Source organism: Ictidomys tridecemlineatus, chromosome 12 (assembly GCF_052094955.1).
Source record: "Ictidomys tridecemlineatus isolate mIctTri1 chromosome 12, mIctTri1.hap1, whole genome shotgun sequence".
NCBI lineage: Eukaryota > Metazoa > Chordata > Mammalia > Rodentia > Sciuridae > Ictidomys > Ictidomys tridecemlineatus.
Genome location: NC_135488.1, coordinates 1,850,645 through 1,870,693, shown reverse-complemented (window position 1 = coordinate 1,870,693; position 20,049 = coordinate 1,850,645). Strand labels below are relative to the sequence as shown.

At 47.9% G+C, this 20,049-nt stretch overlaps 1 protein-coding gene across 7 annotated transcripts in view; it reads right to left on the bottom strand.

Annotated features, from left to right (window-relative positions):
* Window positions 1-3,887: 3,887 nt before the first annotated feature.
* Window positions 3,888-20,049, bottom strand: part of Immt (inner membrane mitochondrial protein) — a 43,420-nt gene continuing 27,258 nt past the window's right edge. For 4 of the 7 annotated variants that reach the window (XM_005338440.4, XM_013364315.3, XM_005338441.4 and 1 more), the window contains 8 exons: window positions 15,468-15,571; window positions 14,753-14,888; window positions 13,752-13,881; window positions 11,156-11,170; window positions 9,287-9,510; window positions 6,741-6,872; window positions 5,846-5,975; window positions 3,888-4,813 (listed from right to left, as the gene is read on the bottom strand). In XM_005338440.4, coding sequence (XP_005338497.1) covers window positions 4,200-4,813; window positions 5,846-5,975; window positions 6,741-6,872; window positions 9,287-9,510; window positions 11,156-11,170; window positions 13,752-13,881; window positions 14,753-14,888; window positions 15,468-15,571 — 1,485 coding nt within the window. In that variant the 3' untranslated portion in view covers window positions 3,888-4,199. The remainder of the gene's footprint in view (window positions 4,814-5,845; window positions 5,976-6,740; window positions 6,873-9,286; window positions 9,511-11,155; window positions 11,171-13,751; window positions 13,882-14,752; window positions 14,889-15,467; window positions 15,572-20,049) is intronic. The other 3 variants (XM_021735336.3, XM_078027931.1, XM_021735337.3) reach the window with 1 other exon arrangement.

Genomic DNA, 20,049 nt, shown 5'->3' with positions numbered 1-20,049 from the left:
ACTTACAGTTTGAGTGCAGGCCCGTCAGGGCAGGTGGTGCCCTCTTGAAGGGGTTGGTGCTGCTTGTCGGGCTTCTCAGGAGCATCTGCCCCACCAGGACTTCCTCCCTCACAAGCTGCTCTGTGTGCCCCATGCGCTGCCCTGGACCTGTGCGGTGTCTGTCCTATGTCACAGCCACCCTGCCATCCTCCCTAGGACCCACACATCCTGAGAACCTGATTCCCGTTTCCCCTGGAAGCGTCTTAATGGAGCCCACAGGATGGGCATTCCAGTGTGGTAATCACTTAGGAGTGGACTGGGGTCAGGCAGAAGGCTTGGTGCTGAGTGGGACCTAAGGGAGAGGCTGGTGGCCTGGAAGCCTGTCTGCGGGACTGGCCCTCATCTGGCTCCTTGGCACCTGTGGGTGGCCAGCTGGCAGTGTGCCAGGGTCCTTGGCTATGTGACCTGCCTTTCTGGTGGCACTCCATCTACTCTGCAGCTCAGCTTCACTCTGCTCTCCCGAAAGGCACTTGTTTTAAAATAAGGGTATTTTAGTGCCACAGGACCCCCCCCCCCTTTTTTTTTTCTTTTTTTTAATGATTTTTTAGTTGTTGATGGGCACAGTACCTTTATTTTATGTGGTGCTGAGGGTCGAGCCCAGGCCTTCACACGGGGACAAGCACTCCACTGCTGAGCCCCAACCGAAGCCCCAGACCCCTCCTCTTCAAAGACCCACTCCAGTGGAACAGGACCACAGACATTCCTCAGCTGACCCTTACCTAGGGAGAGCGTGTGTTTACAAGTTTAGACATGGAGGAGAATTTTAAGCTGTGATTCAGATCCAGCTAGAACCAGACTTGAGTTCAGAAAAACCTCAGTATTTAAAGGAGATACACTACGCTGCCCTTGGTGGGTGACCCCAGAGCTGAGGGGCACATAAACAGCCGTGATAAAACCCAGGAAGCCTTCAGCCTTTCCTGAAGCTGGGACAGGCACAGAGACACAGCTTCTGCAGGAGCAGCAAGTGAATCCAGAGGAAGAGCCAAGGGGGGCAAGGCTACCCTGGGACAGGAGGGAGTGGGCCTTGGCGCTACTTCAGAAGGACACCATCGGTGGGTGCGAGCTACGGACTTGCGGGTGCCTGGCTCAGTAGGACATTTTAAGGACTCCTGCTGTTTTACCACATCTCTCAGTGTGCAGGCAGGAGATCCCAATGGTAGTAAAAGCCGACTCCAGTGGGCCCTGGAGTCCTAGTAAGTGCTGAACGTCACCCTTGGCAGAAGATTCACTGATCCCAGCCACTGTACAGACACTACCAAGTATGAGGCCAGGAAAAGTGAGCGTAGGGCCCGGGCTGTGTGCCCATGTTCTGCACAGGACAGTTGTCCTACAGGACTTCAACTCAGCTTTGGTGGGAATGACCGGACCCTCAGCAGGGGAGGAAGGCGTGGTGCTGAGTGGGACCTAAGGGAGAGGCTGGTGGCCTCCAAGTCCCTCACGGGCAGTTGGGAGGTGCCTGTGATGTTCCACTGCAGCAGAGATGAGCACACAGGGACCTACTTGTGTAGGTCCACAAGGTTGAAATCTCAATAATGACTTGTCGTGATCCTAGATCAGTGGGATCTAGGAGTGTAAGTGGGCAGGGCCATCTCAGACTTTGTGCAAGGGAAAGATATATTGGCTGGTGTCCAGCCACATGCTAGGACATGGAATAGTCAAAGGAATACTACCCAAGGTCTGTGCAGCAAGCACCTGAACAGCCTGCTGGTTCACAGTGGAGCCCATCACAAAGTGCTGTCCAGCTGGACCTGCCCAGCCGTGGACACTTCTGAGAAGTACTGCTAGGGATCAACTCCAGGAATGCTTTCTAGAGCTCAGCAAAATTCAGGATTTTTACAGATGAATGTCCAAGAGCAGTAAATTTCAAACTTCACCACTGGTACCAATGGGGGCTCACCACTCTTCCAAAACCAATACACTGGGCAGGGTGGCACGTGCCTATAATCCCAGTGACTCAGGAGACGGGAAAGTCATCCCCAGCAATTCAGCAAGACCCTGTTCTCAGTAAGGGACCCGGATGTAGCCCAGTGAGATCCCTGGGCTCATTCCCCAGTACAACCCCAAGAAATCTCCCCTCCCAGAAGGCTGGAGGAGCCAACACCCCTCACACACTGGCAGGGGACCCCCTTTTCTCCATGTCTAGATCCATCAAGCACAGATCTGTGGTCAGGTGAAGGGTGACCCCTGGACCTGGGAAGATAAGTGGCCTGTGGTTTTTCCTTTGTGTTAACTCAATGCTCTTGTGCATCCTTTGGGGCTTGGAGACTATCCTCTCCAGAACCATTTAGAGAAAGCAGAGGGTGTAAGTCAAAGGAATACAGAAGTAGTTTTTAAAAAGCCTAAAGTTACACATTCCTCTAAATCACTGGTTCAGAAGCCTGGGTGACTTTCAGTGTTAAGTTGGGAAGTTTGCATTGAGAAGTATTCACACCATCCTGCACCAGTCAGGCCCAGGGCAGCGGGAGATGAGATTGGGGCTGAGGCACATGGGCAGAGTGGGAGTTTCCTCTGAGTGGCCTTCGGCTAGCAGTGACACCAGCAGTTCAGAGACTGCTGCAGTGCAGCCAACCTGTATGCCACGACCTGCCCTGCCCACCTCCCCAGCCTGGTCATTGGCTGCCTCTTCTTCAAACAGCAGAGAACCCAGGCTAAGCAGCCTCCTCTTCTCAGCCACACCTACCTCCTTCCTCCTACCTTAGCTGGGGTGGTGGGGAGCTGAGACAGAAGTCTGTGGTTTTACATGGAGATCCAGCCTCACCCCTCAGTGCTGCCTGCTTCTTGTCAGCTCAGATAAATACACCTGAAGGCCATTCTTCGGGGCTCCAAGAAAATTCCTTACAACCCATATTTCCCCGAGTAAAGCAGAAATTTCAAGAACTTCTGATGTGACAAGTAAGCTGAACTTGGCAAGTGGATGTACTTACACTTCTGTGCCACTCCACAGGGTCCGGAAAATAGCTTGGAAGGCCTTCACCCGCAAAGGGCCTGCCACAAAGCCAGGTGTCCCAGTCCAAGACTGGATGTGTTTTGAATTAAGAATATAAGGAATATTTTGGATGGAACATAAGGAATGTTAACATCAATCTAGGCCTATCTATCCCAAAATCAAAGACGAGGTCAATGCTACTTAAGTTCAAGGGCTGGTGAACACCAGCAGAAATATAAGAAGCACCTCACCATAATTTGCAGATTGTTAAGCAGATAAAAATGAACATATAAACCCCAACAAAAAATGGCAATTTAGGGAAAAAAACGGGCAATATTTTTATGTAGTAGTGTTAGTCTTCAGGGAGTGAAAGTCCAGCGATAGGAAAACAGGCTTGGTTATCCAACATAGCCATCACTCCCATCTTTAACAAGGGGAAACAAGAAAGTCCTCTGGGCCTAGGGTGATCCAGGTAAAACCCAAAATTATTCAATCCCTTTGCTAAGACTCCAGGCTCACTACCCCTACCCCGGGCAATAGCACAGCCTGGGCAATAGCGCAGGACAGAAGCAGGGGTTGGAGGACTGCTCTTTGAGGGTGCACAGCAGTGGGGGCACAGTGTCCCACGTGGAATGACTTCCTCCTCCTGCAGGTGGCAAGCAGCATCACAACAAAGATGGGTCCCCAGTTATAAACACACAGGCACCTGGCACATACATCCCTCCTTCAAGTTGGACCAGCAGCAATTGCTTTACTAAAACTTCAAAGCCAAGAAAAGCAAGACTTGGTCTTCTGGTGACCCTAGCCCACAGCCTGGACACTGGGACCAGGGTTCCCAGGTCTGTGGCTGCTGTTGAGGAGTGTTCTCTGCACACAATAACAAACTAGCAGTGGCACTTTTAAAAAGTGACAAGAGGCTTGGTTTCCACTGTGTCGCTTTATTCAGTTTGCTCCAAGGGCAGAATCAATAGTGGGGATCACAAACATCATTGGACTGGCTCACAAGCCTCATCAGTAACAACTGAGAAGCAGGACACGTTACACAAGTTGCAAAGAGGGCACCCTGGAGTTCAGTGACATGATAGCAGGTGGACTGAGGGTAGATGCAACAGGTGCGGACACTCACACAGGATCGGAACCTGGTTTCTAGACAATTCTGGGACCCTTGCTGCAAACCCTTCATCTAGCGCTGCTGTCTCTGATGTAAGCGGTGACGCTGCCCACTCCCCAGGCCTCACTCTGGCTGCACCTGAGTGGTCCCTATGCCCACAGCACTGGCATACGCTGTCAGGATCTCTACTATCTGCTTTGTCTCTAGCGTCATCCGGGCCTCCTTCAGCCAGTCCTGGGCCACTCGTCGGGACTCCCCCTTCAGCTGGTTGACAAACTTGGCCGCCAGCTCCAGGTCACCATGCTCGATGCAGTAGGAGGCATATGAGAGTAGTTTAAAGGTGCTCATGTCCTCGGGGTAGAGCTCTGCTGGCGGCTTCAGCTGCTGAGGTGGGAACAGGAGCAGTGACTGCAGGTAGGACAGGAAGTACTGGTACAAGCTGTTTCTGGTTTCGTCAATCATGGCTACCCTGCGGGCTTGTTTCTGAACAGTGTAGAAACGGGCCCTCAGGGTCTCTTCACTGTAGACCCCTCTGGTCAAGGACTCTGGAGGGATGGCTGCAGTTAAGGCTTGGGCAAATTCACTGTCAGAGCAGTTGGCTCTTATGGCCTCCACTGCAGCGCCCAGCGGGACAGTGGGCGTGTCTGCGGACGAGGTCTTCATGCTGTACTTCAGTGCCTCCACGGAAAGCCAGAGCTGGTGGGCCTTTCTGGCTTCTTCTTCAGCAACCGCATGGCCTGCAAAGGAAGAGAGGCAAAGTCTTTTCTCGATGCACTCAATAGCAGGCCCGTCCCTGAGGACAGCAGAGGCCCCAGGGCCTCTCAGGCAAGGCAGCTGGCTCAACACAATTCCACAAGGATGGCTGCTGGAGTCATGGAGAGACCAGGGGACTGTATGTAGCAAAGCCCTGACTCTTCCCCTCTCCCCCAGGCCCTAGGCCAGAACATGGTCAAACTGCACACACGTTACTCGTGGGCTAAGTCAGATATTCAGTGTTTAGTACTTGAAAAGCAAGATGGTACTATTAGGATAAGATTCATTTTAAGGTCACCAGAAATTGTGCTGCAAAAAACATGGAATACTTCCGACCTGTCATCCCAGCCATTTGGGAGACTGAGGCAGGAGGATCCCAAGTTCAAGGCAACCTGAGCTTTTAGGGAAATCATGCCTCCAAATAAAAAATAAAACAGGCTGGGGTGGAGCACCCCAGGTTCAACCCCCAATACTGGGGAAAGAACAAGGAGGAAGAATTCCCAATGAACTCACAAGACAGGATTGGATTTTGAAAACTCCCGAGTACTGTGCTTTTTTGTTTTTTTAATATGGCAAAATGAGATTCTATTATATCCCAAAAAAATGTATTTCACAGGACTCTCGTCATCAGCATGAGGCCTCAGCATAACTCCTATCCACTTAAGGGGGGTTACTTAGCACATCACCTCCAGAAAGCCTTCCAATGCCCAGGGAGGAGAGCACGTCCTCCTTGGCCTTCACTACCAAGTACCAGACACACAAGCAAGACTGTGGGGTGATGGGCCTGAAAACTATCTCATGTCTGTAGTACAGATCATTCAGAGTTGGCCTTTAGCACCCCCTTATCTGATTTCCTCTTAGACACCTGTTAAATGCTTCTCAAATCTGGGGCCAACGTCCCAGGAAATAAGTGAAATGCAGGAGAGTGACTTTAGAGTCAGCATGCTGCCCGTGATGCAAGACCCCAGGGAGGCACACTGAGATGAAGCGGGGTGAGGAGGCAGGGACTTGCTCACTCTGCACAGCCTGCTCGATTCCTCTCAGTCTAGCATAGGCCGTGTTGATGTCCAGGGTGAAGTTGTCAACTTGCTCTTGACTGAGGCGACGGAACTCTAACTCTTGTTCTGAGAGTTTCTCAGACAGGTCCTGAAATGAAGCACAAGTGGTTGGAGAAGAGCCCCGCTGCCCCAGAAGGGGCCTTCCGTCCCACCACGGTGGCCCGCACCCCAGGAGCAGGCTCAGACATGGCGCATCGTCCTCTCTGGTTTTCTCATGAGACTTACTATTCAAGCTAGAAACCAACTGCCAACTGCAAAAGTCAGCCACTGTGTTGCAGGTAACACTGAGATCGTCTTCTAACCCTCTACTGAAGAGATTAGCCCTTCATGTTTCTCTGAAGAAAAAACCCAAATGGAACTTAAAATATCTTATCTTGTCACAAATTCCAATTTCCTAGCTTTCCTTACTTAGAAAGCCTTACTCCTTAGAAGACAGACCCGCTCTCGTTCCTGCAGATGCCAGGAGGGGAGGAGTGAGCTGGGATTAGAGGCATCAGACACTCTGCTGTGGCCTCCATGTCTTGTCTCTCTGGGAAGCTTTTGGTCATCAATCTGAGCACAAGCACACGCTTGAAGTCCATGGAGAGGAGGCAGGAAGGGCAGCCTCACACGAGGCGCACCCCGGAACTCCTCAACCACCCCCCACACACAGACCCCGTGATAAGAGTGACAGTTCTGTAGATACACACAGGCCCCACAAGGCCAAGTGACACCATCGGAACCCTAGAGGGAGAGAAGGGCAGTGCGGCTCAATGGCAGAGCGCCCATGCAGCATGGCCAGGCCTGGGTCCATCCCAGCACCACACAGGAGGAAGAGGCCGTGGGGCAGCTGAGCTTCACCAAGGGGCCTCACCTGCTCAAACTCAAACTTGAGCTCTTGTTCTTGTACCCTGAGGACATCTCGTAAGTGGTCAGTGTGCGCGGCCGCCTGGCGGCGGAGTTGGGTCCTCATCTCATTCTCCATAGCATCTCTGACTTCCTCCACCTGTGAGGACAAACACGGCAATGATCACTTCTCAGTTCTCCACAGGAGAAGCAGAAGACCGGGTGACCATGGCGACAGTGGCTGTGTGCTAATCCTCTACGAGGCCCACGCAAACACTCTCATTCCCTGGCTCCAGGACTCCAGGCTGAATCTGCCAAGCAGCTCAAGCAAGGCCTCACAGCTGGATCATATCAAAGTCTAGGTGGGGTCCATGTGGCCTGGAAACTTGTGCTTCCCTCACATACTAGGCTGCCCCTTGAAAACAGAAAACACACAAAAACAAAAAGCTGTTCCCCGAATCACGACACCCTGACAAGCAAGAAACTGCAGAACTCTGGCCCACGTGACCTCAGGGAACACTTCAGGCCTCCACTTTATCAGTGGTGAATAATGAAATAACTAACATCTTGCAAGTAATTTCTTCTTCTTCTTTTTGTTGAGGGGTGTGTGCTGGGAATGGAACACAGGGCTTCATGCCTGCTAAGCAAGCACTGTACCACTGAGCCACACTGCCAGCCCCGCCAAACAATTTCTTCTAATCAAAGGTGCTGGGTTAAATTCTCAGCACCACATAAAAATAAATAAACAAAATAAAGGTATAAAAAAAATTCAGAATTCAAAAGCTTCTTCTGATACTGCTTTAGGGACAGACTGCTGAGAAAGATGAACTAGATCATCCTGGATCCAAGCAGTGCTCTCCAACAGCTTATTTTCAAATGAATTTAGACTTAACATGGGCCACATCAAACCAAAAGTAAGAGAAGCCAAGCAGGTCTTGCCTAACAATTAGCCATGAGTCACATTACAAGCCACTGAGCACTGAGGACCTTGAATTCGGGGCTCTTTTCAGAGGCACAGGATATGAAACCTGAGAGCCCACTCTAGCGTCTGCAGTACCAGCAGTGGTGGACACCGAGGCACTGGTGTTCAGGCTGGCACACTTCTCACCCGTGCCCCCCCTAGCCCAGGAACACCCCACGCAGGCAGCCCTCTCCAGGTGTGGCTCTGGGCAGGAATGGTCAATAGCGGCTCCCACCTCCTCCCACTCAGCAAGGACACACAGAGTGGAAGGGCAGAAACTCAGTCCAGAACTGTGCTGTCCACTGAAGGCCAGGAGGGCCTTGCTGTGGAGACCACATCCAAGTTCAGAGCTAAGGCTGAAAGATGTGGCAGGTGAAGAGCAAGAAGATCGAGAGAAAGGAATATGCCAGCAGAGAGCTCAGCAAAGAGGTGCAGGGCAGGATGCCTTGTGGCCGGAGCGGGGGGGGGGGGGACCGGGACCCAGAGCCCTCAGGGAACAGCTGGCCAGGACTCTGAACTCCTGGACTCGGAGCTAGAGGTGAGGCTCAGAGGGAGAGTGCTTGCCTACCACGCACAGGGGCTAGAAGAACCACAAGAAGAATCTGGACTTGACATTAATGGAGGGGTGTTTAGCAGTGTGGTGCCGACCGGTGTTTCCTAAGGGCTAGCTGCCTGCGTAAGTAGATGTGAAACAGGTACAAAAACTGATGGTCACCTGGATGAAGGGGGAGGTGATGGAAGCCAAGTGGACAGGTCAGGGGTCTACTCTGGATGAAGACCTGGCATGGACTGGATGTGGGGCAGTGGGAGAATAACCACGCAGGGCTCTGGTTCAAACAGGGTAGGTGGTGACTCATTTAGAGAGAAGCAAGCCAAGGGGCTGGGAGGCAGGAGCTCTGACTATGGAGCAGGCTGCTGGCTGGGAGCGGGTTGTCTGGCATTTAGCCTCCCGCCACAGGAAGAGAACAAGCGCTGGAGGCAGCAAGTGGAGACCAATGTGCCAGCAGTAGGTAGAGGCCGTGCACAGGAGGCCAACCGGGCCAGCAAGGGGGAGAAAGGCCAGGAAGGGCAGGCTCTACAGCTTGAGAAGAGCAGGCTTGAAAGGGAGGATGAGCTGCCGTGCTTGCCAACCAGAAGGATAGCTCAGGAGCTGCTACCTTCATTGGTAACTACCACCCCTCACTAACAGAAACACACGCAGGGCTGGCTGGGCGCGGACGCAGAGTGCTTGACTAGCATGTATGAGGCACTGGGTTCACTTCTCAGCTCCACATAAAAATAAATAAAGGCCTAAAAAATATTCAGAATTCAACTGATTCTTCTGGTAATGCTATTTAGGGACAGACTGCTGCGAGAGATGAACCAGGTCATCCTGGATCCAAGCAGCCTATCAGCACTCACACTTCCGTATCTGCTCAACCTATAGGAACTCCACTAGGTCAGTCCTTGAAGGACTGACCAGGAGAACAAGGGCTGAAGCGCCACTCTGAAGACGGACAGGTGCAACTCCTGTCTGGATCTGCCTGTCTGGACCTGGGGGGAGCTACCTGTGGACCAGGGTCTGGCTGGACGCCCTAATTATTACTTGTCAAGCAGAGAGTCTCAGACTCTACCTTTCGGTCCTGCTCAGCCTGCACTTCGCTTCGGTGATGCTCTAATGCCTTTGCCACTGCAGAATCAAACGCCCGCTTTTCTTCCAGCTTCTGTTTCTCCAAGGCCAACGCGATATGCTGCTTCTCTGTGGCCTTCTGCTCTGCTAGCTCTCTGTTCAGCTGGTCAATGCGACGGTGTGCATGCGCAATCAGAGAGTTCAGGTCATCGGTAGACAGCTTGTCAGCTAAACAGATAACCACATCAAGGTGATGATTCCACCAACACTATACATCACTGCAAGGGCATTTGCTTCATTTGACTATGATTTTACAGCTGTAAGGAAAGACAAAATGTATCTAGTGTGAAGAGATTTAAAGTCTCCTGATCAGTAACTGACAGCCAGCATCCAACAACTGGTGTCTGTCAATTGCAAAAAGAACTCAGGTGAGCCTTAGGTGTGCCTGACCAGCTCTTTTCCAGAACCCAGAGTAGCTCTTCAAACCTGAACCAACTTAAGTCAGCTTTCCAATTTACTATCATTTTGCTTCTAAACTAAAGTTTGCCAGGTGTGATGGCAAATCCCTGCAAACCCCATGACTTGGGAAACTGAGATAGGAGGATGGCAAGTTTGAGGCCAGCCTGGCAGCTTAGCAAGACCCTGTCCATAAAAAATAAAAAGACATAGAGGGGGGATGCTAAGCAGGGACAGCTAAGTGACAGAGTGCTCCTGGGTTCCATCCCCAGTACCAAGAAATAAAGCTCATACATACTAACACTTCTACACCTTCTTTCACGCATAACTAGTACTGGTCCCAACAGCCATCCAAATAAAGACCGTGTTCTACAAAACCCAAATCAAACTGAAATTCTCTCACTCTTGCCTAACAACAGTTAGTTCCTTTCCTTTTCCTCAACATAATTTATCTAAGACAATAATCTGCAAGCAGAGCTGGCCACAGAATCACTTGTGGAGTTTTTAAAAATATTCACACCTAAACATTCTCATTTGGACTTAAATCCATATAGTACTGGATTTTTTATAGTTTCTTTTGTTTGTTTGTTTTTCTTTTTCAATTTCACACTCCACGATGGTGCCAAAACATGCCAAAGATCAAGAACTATAACTCCAACAATGAAATACAAAATGTAGGGAGGGGAGTCTCTATGACAAATAACCCAGTAAAAGGTAAGCTGAGAAGCAACAGAGCCTAAGGGACATACTGAGTGAATCCAGTGGGTGGCCCTCCTCTGGACAGAGACATGAATAAACTGTAAACATGCACCACGTGAGGCCACTGGGCCAGTGGGGAGAGGTCTGATGACAGGATGGGATCAAGTGTCAGCAAGACAGTGTCACAGTGACTGTGCTTTCAGAAACATACTAGGAGCACTTACAAGTGCAAGGACTGAGCTGGGGGAGATGTGGCACAGGAGACCAGGCTGGCCCGGGGCTGACGACTGCCAAGGGCGAGTCATGGGTCTGGGGGGTTCACAGTGCCTGTCTCCCTGCTTTCAAGCGTTTGGAATTCTCCAAAACAACAGCTAAACATAAGAAAACACACACATGCCCTCATATCTACAGCTCCCAATCATTTGGAACACATTTGTTCCTGAGAACAAATAGTTGCCAAAATTACCCAATTCAGACTTATCACATGTAACAATTCTACTTGATATTAATTAGATGGCTTAGAATAATAGTCACAATCAAAAGACTTGAGTTTTTAAGACTCAAAATAAATTCCTTTAAACATTGGGGCTGGGGTTGTGGCTCAGTGATAGAGCGCTCACCTAGCACAAGCAAAGCACTGGGTTCGGTCCTCAGCACCACATAAAATAGTATAATAAATAAAAGTTTAAATAAATATAAAATACACACTATTACTCACCTAGGTCAGAAATACCTACAAAGAAAAAGAAGAGCCATTTAAAAAAAAGAAATGTACATACTTTGCTTACTGATCATTGAACAGAACATCCAAAAGGGACAAGGAAGAACAAGAAATTTACACAAAGAAAAGGTATTTTAACATTGAGATGCAAAATAATAGTTTATTTCATAAAATTTAAAGGGACTTTAAAACAACACATATCAAGGTAAATTATATTATTTTAGAAACAAGAGAACCACTGATACTAAAATTAATCTTGGTTTTAAGGGGACTCATTTCTCTTTGACCAAAGTGATCAAGTTATCACAGAAATCCCAGCTTTCCTCCATCCCTCCCATTTGCATTAGTTCAGAGTAAGCCAATAGTCCTGCTTGTTCTCAGAACCAGGCCTGACATTCCAAATACTCAAGAATTGTTTTCTTTCTATGGAAGTTCTTAAACACTTGCACATTTAACCTGTGCAAAAAACAAAACAAAACAAAAAACTATGGCTGTCCAATTTGAGGGTAAGGAGAAAAAAGAACCTTGTAACCTTGAGAAGTTTGAATGCTGCTCCGCCAGAGGGTGAGCCCCAGGCCAGAGGAGAGAAGCAGAGCTCAGAGAGCTCTCAGCAGGCACTTCCTAAAGACCCTGCAGTCCTTAAGTCAACTGCCTCCTCTGTAAGTCAACCAAAGGAACAAGGATCTGCCCAACACTGCAGGAAGGACTGGAGAGGCTCCACAAGGTGAAGACGAGGGCGAGGCCAGTCTTGATGTGGCACATACACATGGCTACGTGTTCTGTGGTCCACTGCCACGAAGGGGAGGTCCCCTGAATGCTGACAGTCCACCCGGCAACACCCAGCTGCCCCTCAGTGGCTTCCTCTCCCCACCCCCATAATGTGAGCTCTGAGCCTGGAGCTCCTGGGGCAGGTGCTCTGGTACAAGCCTACCTAGAAGAGAATCAGCTTTTTTTTTTTTTTTTTTTTAATTTCTTACATATACTCGGCTTTGTTTTTCATGTTCTTACAAACTCCATGACAGTGAAGGACCCTGTCCTCAACGTCTGCACTGGAGAGGGTGCTGAGGCAGATCCGCAGCTCCTGCACAGGCCTGAGTACCCTGCAGCACATGCCGAGCTGAAGCGCTGAGCCAGGGCTTGCACACCTCGCCTTCTCCAGACTCTGGGAGCCACACTGCAGCCCAAGCTGCTCCTCGTTGTTCCTACCCACTCCACTCAGGGCCTGGGACACAGAGCAGATGCCCGTGCCACTCTGCCCACAGATCATGGCAGCAGCTTTCACCGGGCCTCCTACCCTCATCTCCCTAGTGGGAAGCACATCACTCCTCTTCTCAAGGCCAAAAGGATGCCCCACACTGCCAACACTAATCACTCCAGCAAAGGACAGTGTGGCCAGCAGGCAGCAAAAAATCTTGCCTCCACCTCTAACCTGGGCCAGATTACTTGGCCTCCTAGAGTCTCCATTTTCTCCTCTGTAAAATGGAGGTCATAACAACACAGCTCACAGGGCTGCTGTGAGCCATAATGAGCCAATACAGGAGGAGTGCTCAGAACACAGGGCCAGGCACAGAACACTGCTCAACAGTGCTGGCTGCACATGTGTGACACTGTCCAGTTACAGAGAGCCCAGAAAAAGGACTGGACATAACGAACACCACCAGGACACTTACGAACTCAGAGAAATGAGAACACTGAGGGCAAAACAATTGGTAACAAATGTACTGACAGGCGTGATGCAGGCCCTGAGGGCCGGGCATAGGGAAGCCATGTACTCTGCAGGGTACACAAGGATCAGTCACTGACTACCCTCAGAGGAGATGGCATGGCCATAGGCAGAAGTGAAAAGCAAAGCACACCAAATGCCATGTGGGTCTTTTAATTTTTGTGCCACACGTGAATATGTGTTTTAAAAATTAAACATTTTTTAATCTTTGATCATGACCCAGAGACGGCACTACAGGGGCCTGACTGTTCTTGAGCACAGGGCTCCTCCACCCTGCAGTACTGACATTCTGGGCCAGACAGCCCTCTGGAGCACCAATGGCCCTCTCCCACCAGAGGCCAGGAACACTCCGCTTTGTCATCAAAATGTCTGCAGACACTGCCCAATGTCCTCTGGGTGAGGACCATACTTTAATGTCTTCGTGTTTTACTAGACCTTTTCCCCGGCACCCTGAGCTCTCCAAGGGACAGCCAAATGGTTGGCTTCCTTCTCTAGAGGAATGGGGGCCCAGGGGAATTCTCAACATGGTGCTATTACACAAAGCAGTCACAGGTGTGCTTCAAGCAATTCTTTACAAATACCTTTAAAGAACCAGAGGACTGAATGATCCCAAGGATGCAAAGCATTTTAGTAGAGTCAAGGTTGTACCATCATGGAATTAAACACTGGCTGACGCTGTTCGCCAGGGGGAAAGCTACAGGAGCAGTGTCAGAGTATGCCACCTGTCACGACTGGTTGAAACAGTGTGCTGTACCAATGACATGTTTCAGAGGAGCGTGGAGTCCATGAATGGAGTTGAAGCAGGTGTAGCTGAGCAGTGCTAAAAGTCAAAGGGAGAAAGAAGCGTCCCAACGCATCAATGGTACTTACTCATCCCTTTCCACCCAGAAAGGACCTCTGGAGTGATACTCTCCAGTTCTCGTCTGAAGTCATCCCGGGCTTGGACCACCAGCTCATGGTACTGCGACACCACCTTAGCCTCGGACTGAGCAGCCTGGACCTGAACAAGCACCATGGGTATCATAGGTTAAACTGAGCAATGAGGACCATAGACGTCCCTCAGGTCTGGTTAGGAATGTGCAGGCAACACCCACAAACCAAAGCTCAGCAAGAGGGAAACGAACCTCTTCTGTCTCCTTCCAATTCCTACTCCAATGCCAGGGACAGGCCCTTTCCCATCTTATTGTTCCCTCTGCCCCCTTTCTCTGGGTCTTGCAACTACCCACATAGATCACCTGAGTGCAATCCTAGCCCAAGATCTGCCCCAAGATGGAAGTTTACCTAAGTGACAACAGCTGGAGACCAAAACCACTATTATTATAGAAAGTGTCAATAATACTGAATAATCTACTTCACATTCAAAACAGGTTTCTAAAAACAGTAACAACTAAATGGCGCACACCCTGTAATCCCAGCTACCTGGGGTCTGAGGTCAGTCTGGGCAATTTAGCATGACCCTGTCTCAAAATAAAAAGGGCCAGGGAGGGCTGGGGATGTGGCTCAAGCAGTAGCACGCTTGCTTGGCATGCGGGTGGCCTGGGTTCGATCCTCAGCACCACATACAAACAAAGATGTTGTGTCCGCCGAAAACTAAAAAATAAATATTAAAAATTCTCTCTCTCTCTCTCTTAAAAAAAAAAAAAAAAAGGCCAGGGATATAGCTCAGTGGTAGAGAACGTGCCTAGCCTATTTAAGACCCTGGGTTCAACCCCAGTAACTGAAAAAAATAAAATAAAATAGTAACAATAGTCTTTGCAGGGGAAGGGGAGGAGATGATAGAAATCTTTATTGTTTTCCTGAATTCTTAAAGTATTTTGATTGAATAACTATATTTAAAAACATAGAACACTGCAAAGACTTAGGAAACTGACCTTCTGGACCACACTGTCCAGACCGACGATCATGTCGCGGAGCTTCCCCTCTGCAGCTATAATGTGAGGCTTGGCTCCAGCAACCTCTTTTCTCTTTGCATTTTCAATGACACTTTTCATCTTCTCTAACTCCTCTCTGGAAACCAATAAAATAAAACACAGTTTAGTACAACTCCTTATCAACTTTATCAAAGAAAACACCATATACATTTGTTAAAAGTCCTAAGAAATATAATTCCAAAAAAACAAAAAAATCACTTGATGCTTTTTATGGTCAATAGGCAGAGAAGCTTTTCTCACCTAGAGCTGAAACCCTCAGCCGAGGTCAGGGCGGCAGAAGACACACTCAGGGCTCTTGTGTTGCAGCAGATAGACTGTGACCCACCTTCTAAATTCTGATGGAACTTCCCAACCATTCCAGCAAAATTTTGAGATTATAGCAGAAGCTCAGGAAATGTGTAGACACACCCCCTAAGCAATAAGCCACAGCAAACCTGATTTTATGAGATCCTTTATATCAATTTCTGCCAAATTTATTTTGGCTTAATTATGTTTCATTTTCTCTCTTCTTGAACCTACGTGTTCCTGATTATGCCAGTTCAGATAAGAGCACAGAAGAAGGGAGAAAGATTTCTCTGCCTCCTCTTTATTCCATTCAGAGGGTAGAAAACCTCCAGGAGGCCCTAATTACTTGTCCAAGTCCATGAGTAATTACTTGGCTTTGAGAAGGGCGTCAGCAGCTTCATCCACGGCCTTCCTGCGCTCCTTCAGGGCACCTTCCACCGTGCGCCACTGGGCAGACTTCTTTTCACCTGCAACCTGAACAGAAAATGCTGATCACAAAAACATGCCTACGTGCTGGGACGGCCACAGGACGAGCCAAAAAGAGGAAATACAGAAGTGTGTGACATGAAATTCAACCGTAAATATTTATATGCCAAGTTTCACCACAGTAGGAGATCAATCTGAGCCTCCTGGTGAGGCACAAGAACTCCACAGCCGCCCATGTCAACTGTTCTTCACAAGATTATGTGTAAACAAACAAGGACACAAGAACTATGCAACCCAGTGCATACAACTATTTTCCAAAGAGAGATATTTGCTATTAAATTATCAAAAGAAAATATGACCCAGACCTTTCCATGAATTGTTCGTGAATTCTAAAATCATTCTTCAATAAAGTGCCAACACTTAACATTCTCTTAACTGCATAGGTCTGACTACCCGAATCATAGTCTAAAGCATTCTTTAATGTTTTGGAGTAGTGCAGACTCCCTAAACATTAAGGTGTAAATCAATGATAGTTTAAAAAACAGAACAAAACAAAAAATCTCCAGAGGTGAATTTAATTGCATGTGATTATATATATATACATACATACATACACACACAACACACACACACAAACTTTTTTTTCCCCTTTGGTACTGAGGATTGAGCCCAGGGACTCTCAATCACTGAGCCACATACCCAGCTCTTTTTACACTTTTTATTTTGAGACAGGGTCTCGCTAAGTTGCTAAGGCTAGCTTTGAACTTTTGATCCTCCTGCCTAAGCCTCCTGAGCTGCTGGGATTACAAGCGTGCATCACTGCACCTGGCTGTGATTTATATGTTTTTAAAAGGGGCTTTGAAGGGGCGGCTCAGTGGTAAAGAGCCTGCTCAGCCTATACAAGGTCCCGGGCTGAATTCAAAGTGCATGTGTGTGCATCTCCCTCTGGCAGATCCAACATCCCCCTTCCATCCCCAGCTTTGGGAGTAACTGTGGCTTTTCAGCAAACCTGGTTTATATTTGGGGGTCATGGCATATTTTTTTAAAAAACCTATAATCACACTCAATGCAACATGTTGCTCACACTGAGGTGCCAGGCAACCCAGACCACTGTGGTATGGACTAGTGACAGCTCCGTCCTCCCCTAGATCGGTAGCACACACCGAATGAGCAGAATGTTACTGGGCTAACTTTTCCTCTTTCCTTTTTCCAAATGCATATAGCTTAAACTGCATGCATTACATTCAGGTATGAAGCAAAATCACCTTCTAGCCCATTTTCTTGACACTATGCAGGGAACCTGGAGATGAAGAGGAGCACTCTAGATTACCAACAGATGCAATACTCGCACCTAGGAAGACGACTGAATTGTCTCAATAATCGAGTTTCAAAACATCTGCATGGGGGCTGCTGCAGCCTGGATAAGGAGTGCAGACTCAGAGAGGGTCTGGGCCTGCATGCTCACCCCGCATCTCCAGCTCTGCCTCTGCAGCCTTGGGCTGCTCCAGAGAGGGATGGCAGAGGGACTCTCACTCAGCCTCAGTGACACCGGATCTGGCCTCCATTTTAAAGTCATACCCATCACCAACAGAACTTGGAGGCCAGTCCCCCTGAGGCAGGGTTAACTGTTTTCAGTGCACTGGACCACAGAGGCAGTCTGAGGAGCATCTCAGAATAACATTTTTAAATCCTTCAAATCAAACTACAAAATGTTCAAAACGCAGCTCGAAATACACTGAAATACAATCATAAAATTATTGAAAATTTTGTGAAATAGTAACCAAGATCTAAAGGAAGAAATATCCCAACTGAGAAGTAGTGATGAGCAGACATATTGAAAAAAAAGCTGCAAGCACCACAATGCGGTGTGAGAAGCGCCTTCTGTTGTGACCCAAGTGGAAACTGAACTACAGCAGCTTTTATAGACAGTCCTACCTCAAGAAAATGGCTCAGCATTTCAACTTCAGGCTAGGGAAAATAAAAATGTTCCAGATTCAACAAGCCACTAAATTCTATCCATAGACACAACTTCAGGTTAAGACCTCTGCTATAAATATTATATTGTTTATTTAATATTTAAATAAATAATAGTATTGGAAGAAATTTTTGGTACTTTTCTGTCTCTATTCACTGGGGACTGAACTCAGGGTCACTCCACTACTGAGCTGCATACCCAGCCCTTTTTATTTCTTATTTTGACACAGTGTCTCGCTAAGTTTCCCAAGTAGGCCTGGAATTTTTGATCCTCCCATCTCAATCTCCCAAGTAGCTGTGATTACAAGTGTGTGCCACCACACCTCTAGTGAACTGTTACAAGGAAGTGACAAAGCAAATTCAATGTTATGGCGTGAATAATGAAGCTGCTGTCTTCAGTGAATCCCCACTTCAGCTATCCTCAAAGTATACCAAGAATGGGTGCGGGGGTGGGCACTGCTCAGTGATGGAGCACTCGGCCTTGGTTTCCACCCAGCACTAAGAACAAAAGATGCTATGGTGTGGGCTGTGCGACATCTCGTAGGGAGTAAATTTTCTAAGACTCTAGCATATGCTGTTACCAGGATCTGGTCTTCCTAACCACTAGACAGACTTGTCAAACAGGCCAACGTCCATGGCACGTCTGGGGGTCTCGCTGTCTTTCTGACTGAAGGTACTTCTGCTACAGAGGTCCAAGGGGCAGCCACCCCACCACAGCCAGGCAAGTCCAAGTATTCTAAATACAGCTGTGAGAGAGAGTGATTTGGAATGTCGTATAGATCCTATATGCACCTACAGCTTCTTTTACAGAAGAAAGACTTAAATCCATCTTTAATATTTGAAAAAAGTGGTCATACGTTTTCCTAATTTTTTCTAACATTAGCTAACACTCCCTAATCTTAGTTAACTGCTATATTCATATAGTGTCCTTGAGTAGTAAAATCTTGATTGTAACAGATTTTTGTGCTGTCAAACATGCACTACACAGTGTCCATTCACTGGGAAGAGGAAACACTACCCCACAAGGCCTTACACCAAAGTGGAAACAGGCATTTAAAGGTCCCAGCTGTTTCTTCTGAAAGCACATTCACCCCTTGGGCTGTAACCCAGCTCAACACCATGGAATGTTAAGCCTTCTCACATCTGTATAAACAGCACATTAAACAGCCTGGGCAGTCTCCACTGTGCTAACTGATCAAATTCTGATATTTATATTTTTCCTTGAACTTCAAATAAAATGCAGCTTTCTCTTAAGTTTTCAAAGGCAATTAGTTTCCAGCAATTACTGTCAGTAGTCTGATTTAACATGCTGGAGGTACATATCACTGAAACAGTGTACAGCATGCTTCAGTGCTTAAACACCCACCCAGTCACAATGCAGTGCAACTTTACAAGTCATGCATGATCTTTGCCCTGGGGTGTTTCAGGAGTTTATTTTGTTTGTTTGTTTGTTTGTTTATTTATTTATTTTTTGAGGAGGCAGTGGTACTAGGACTTGAATGTAGAGGCATGTGACCACTGAGCTACAACCCATCCTTTTTTTATTTTTTACTTTGAGACAGAGTTGCATTAAAATGCTGAGGCTGGCCTCAATCTTGTGACCCTCCTGCCTCAGTCTTCTGAGACGCTAGGATTACAGGTATGTGCCACTGTAGGAGGCCGTTGTGCTATGTGACCAGCAATTTCCTTTCCTGATTGGTGAGGCTCTGTCAGTCACTTCCTGTGATCTGGTCACATCAAAGTGGCCGTAGACAGTGGCCTAGATTTTGAAAGTCGTAAAAATGTAACAAAACGTGTCTTCATGCATAGGTGTGCCTTCTTACAGCCCCATGGGTCGAGTTACGCTCACCTGTTCCTTTGTGATATCACCCCTTTGCCCTGTTTGGGATAGAATGTTCCATGGAAATGCCCTTTGTGGGTCCCCTTCTCTTACTCTGCCTTTGGGTGTGGCCTTCCTAGATGTTGGTCAACCTGCTGACAGCAGACACCACAAAGCTACACTCAACCCCTAAAACCTGACTCCTTGCCTCATTTGAATGGCTTCTCCTCAATAAAAGGGGTCAGCATATGCTCACTCTCTTGCTCTCTCTGCGAACCCTTAAGGTCAGAGGAGCCATCACAGGACCCCAAAGAAAAAGGTATCTCTGTCTCTTGTGTGGTTATTTCGTGCAGCCCAGTTCCTCTGGAATGACCCTGAGTGTTTCATGCCATGAATGTGACATGCCACCATGCCCAGATGAGATTCACAGCTTACTGCTTTATTTTTTGAAGTGTTTAGTGTAAGTTAAACAATCAGCATAAACATTAAGTGGTGTTTCATGTACACATGTACATACTCTCTATTATTTTTTTAAATTGCATGTTGATCTAAAAGTATCCTGAAAAAAAAGTTTATTTAAAGAGATAGTTGCCAATTAAAAAAAAAAAGGTAATGATATTCAAGAACTACTAAGATATAAAATGAAGCCAGGTGTGGTGGCACGCACCTGTAATCCCAGTGACCTCTGAAGCAAGTTCAAGGAGAGACCCCCATCTCAAAAAAAAAAAAAAAA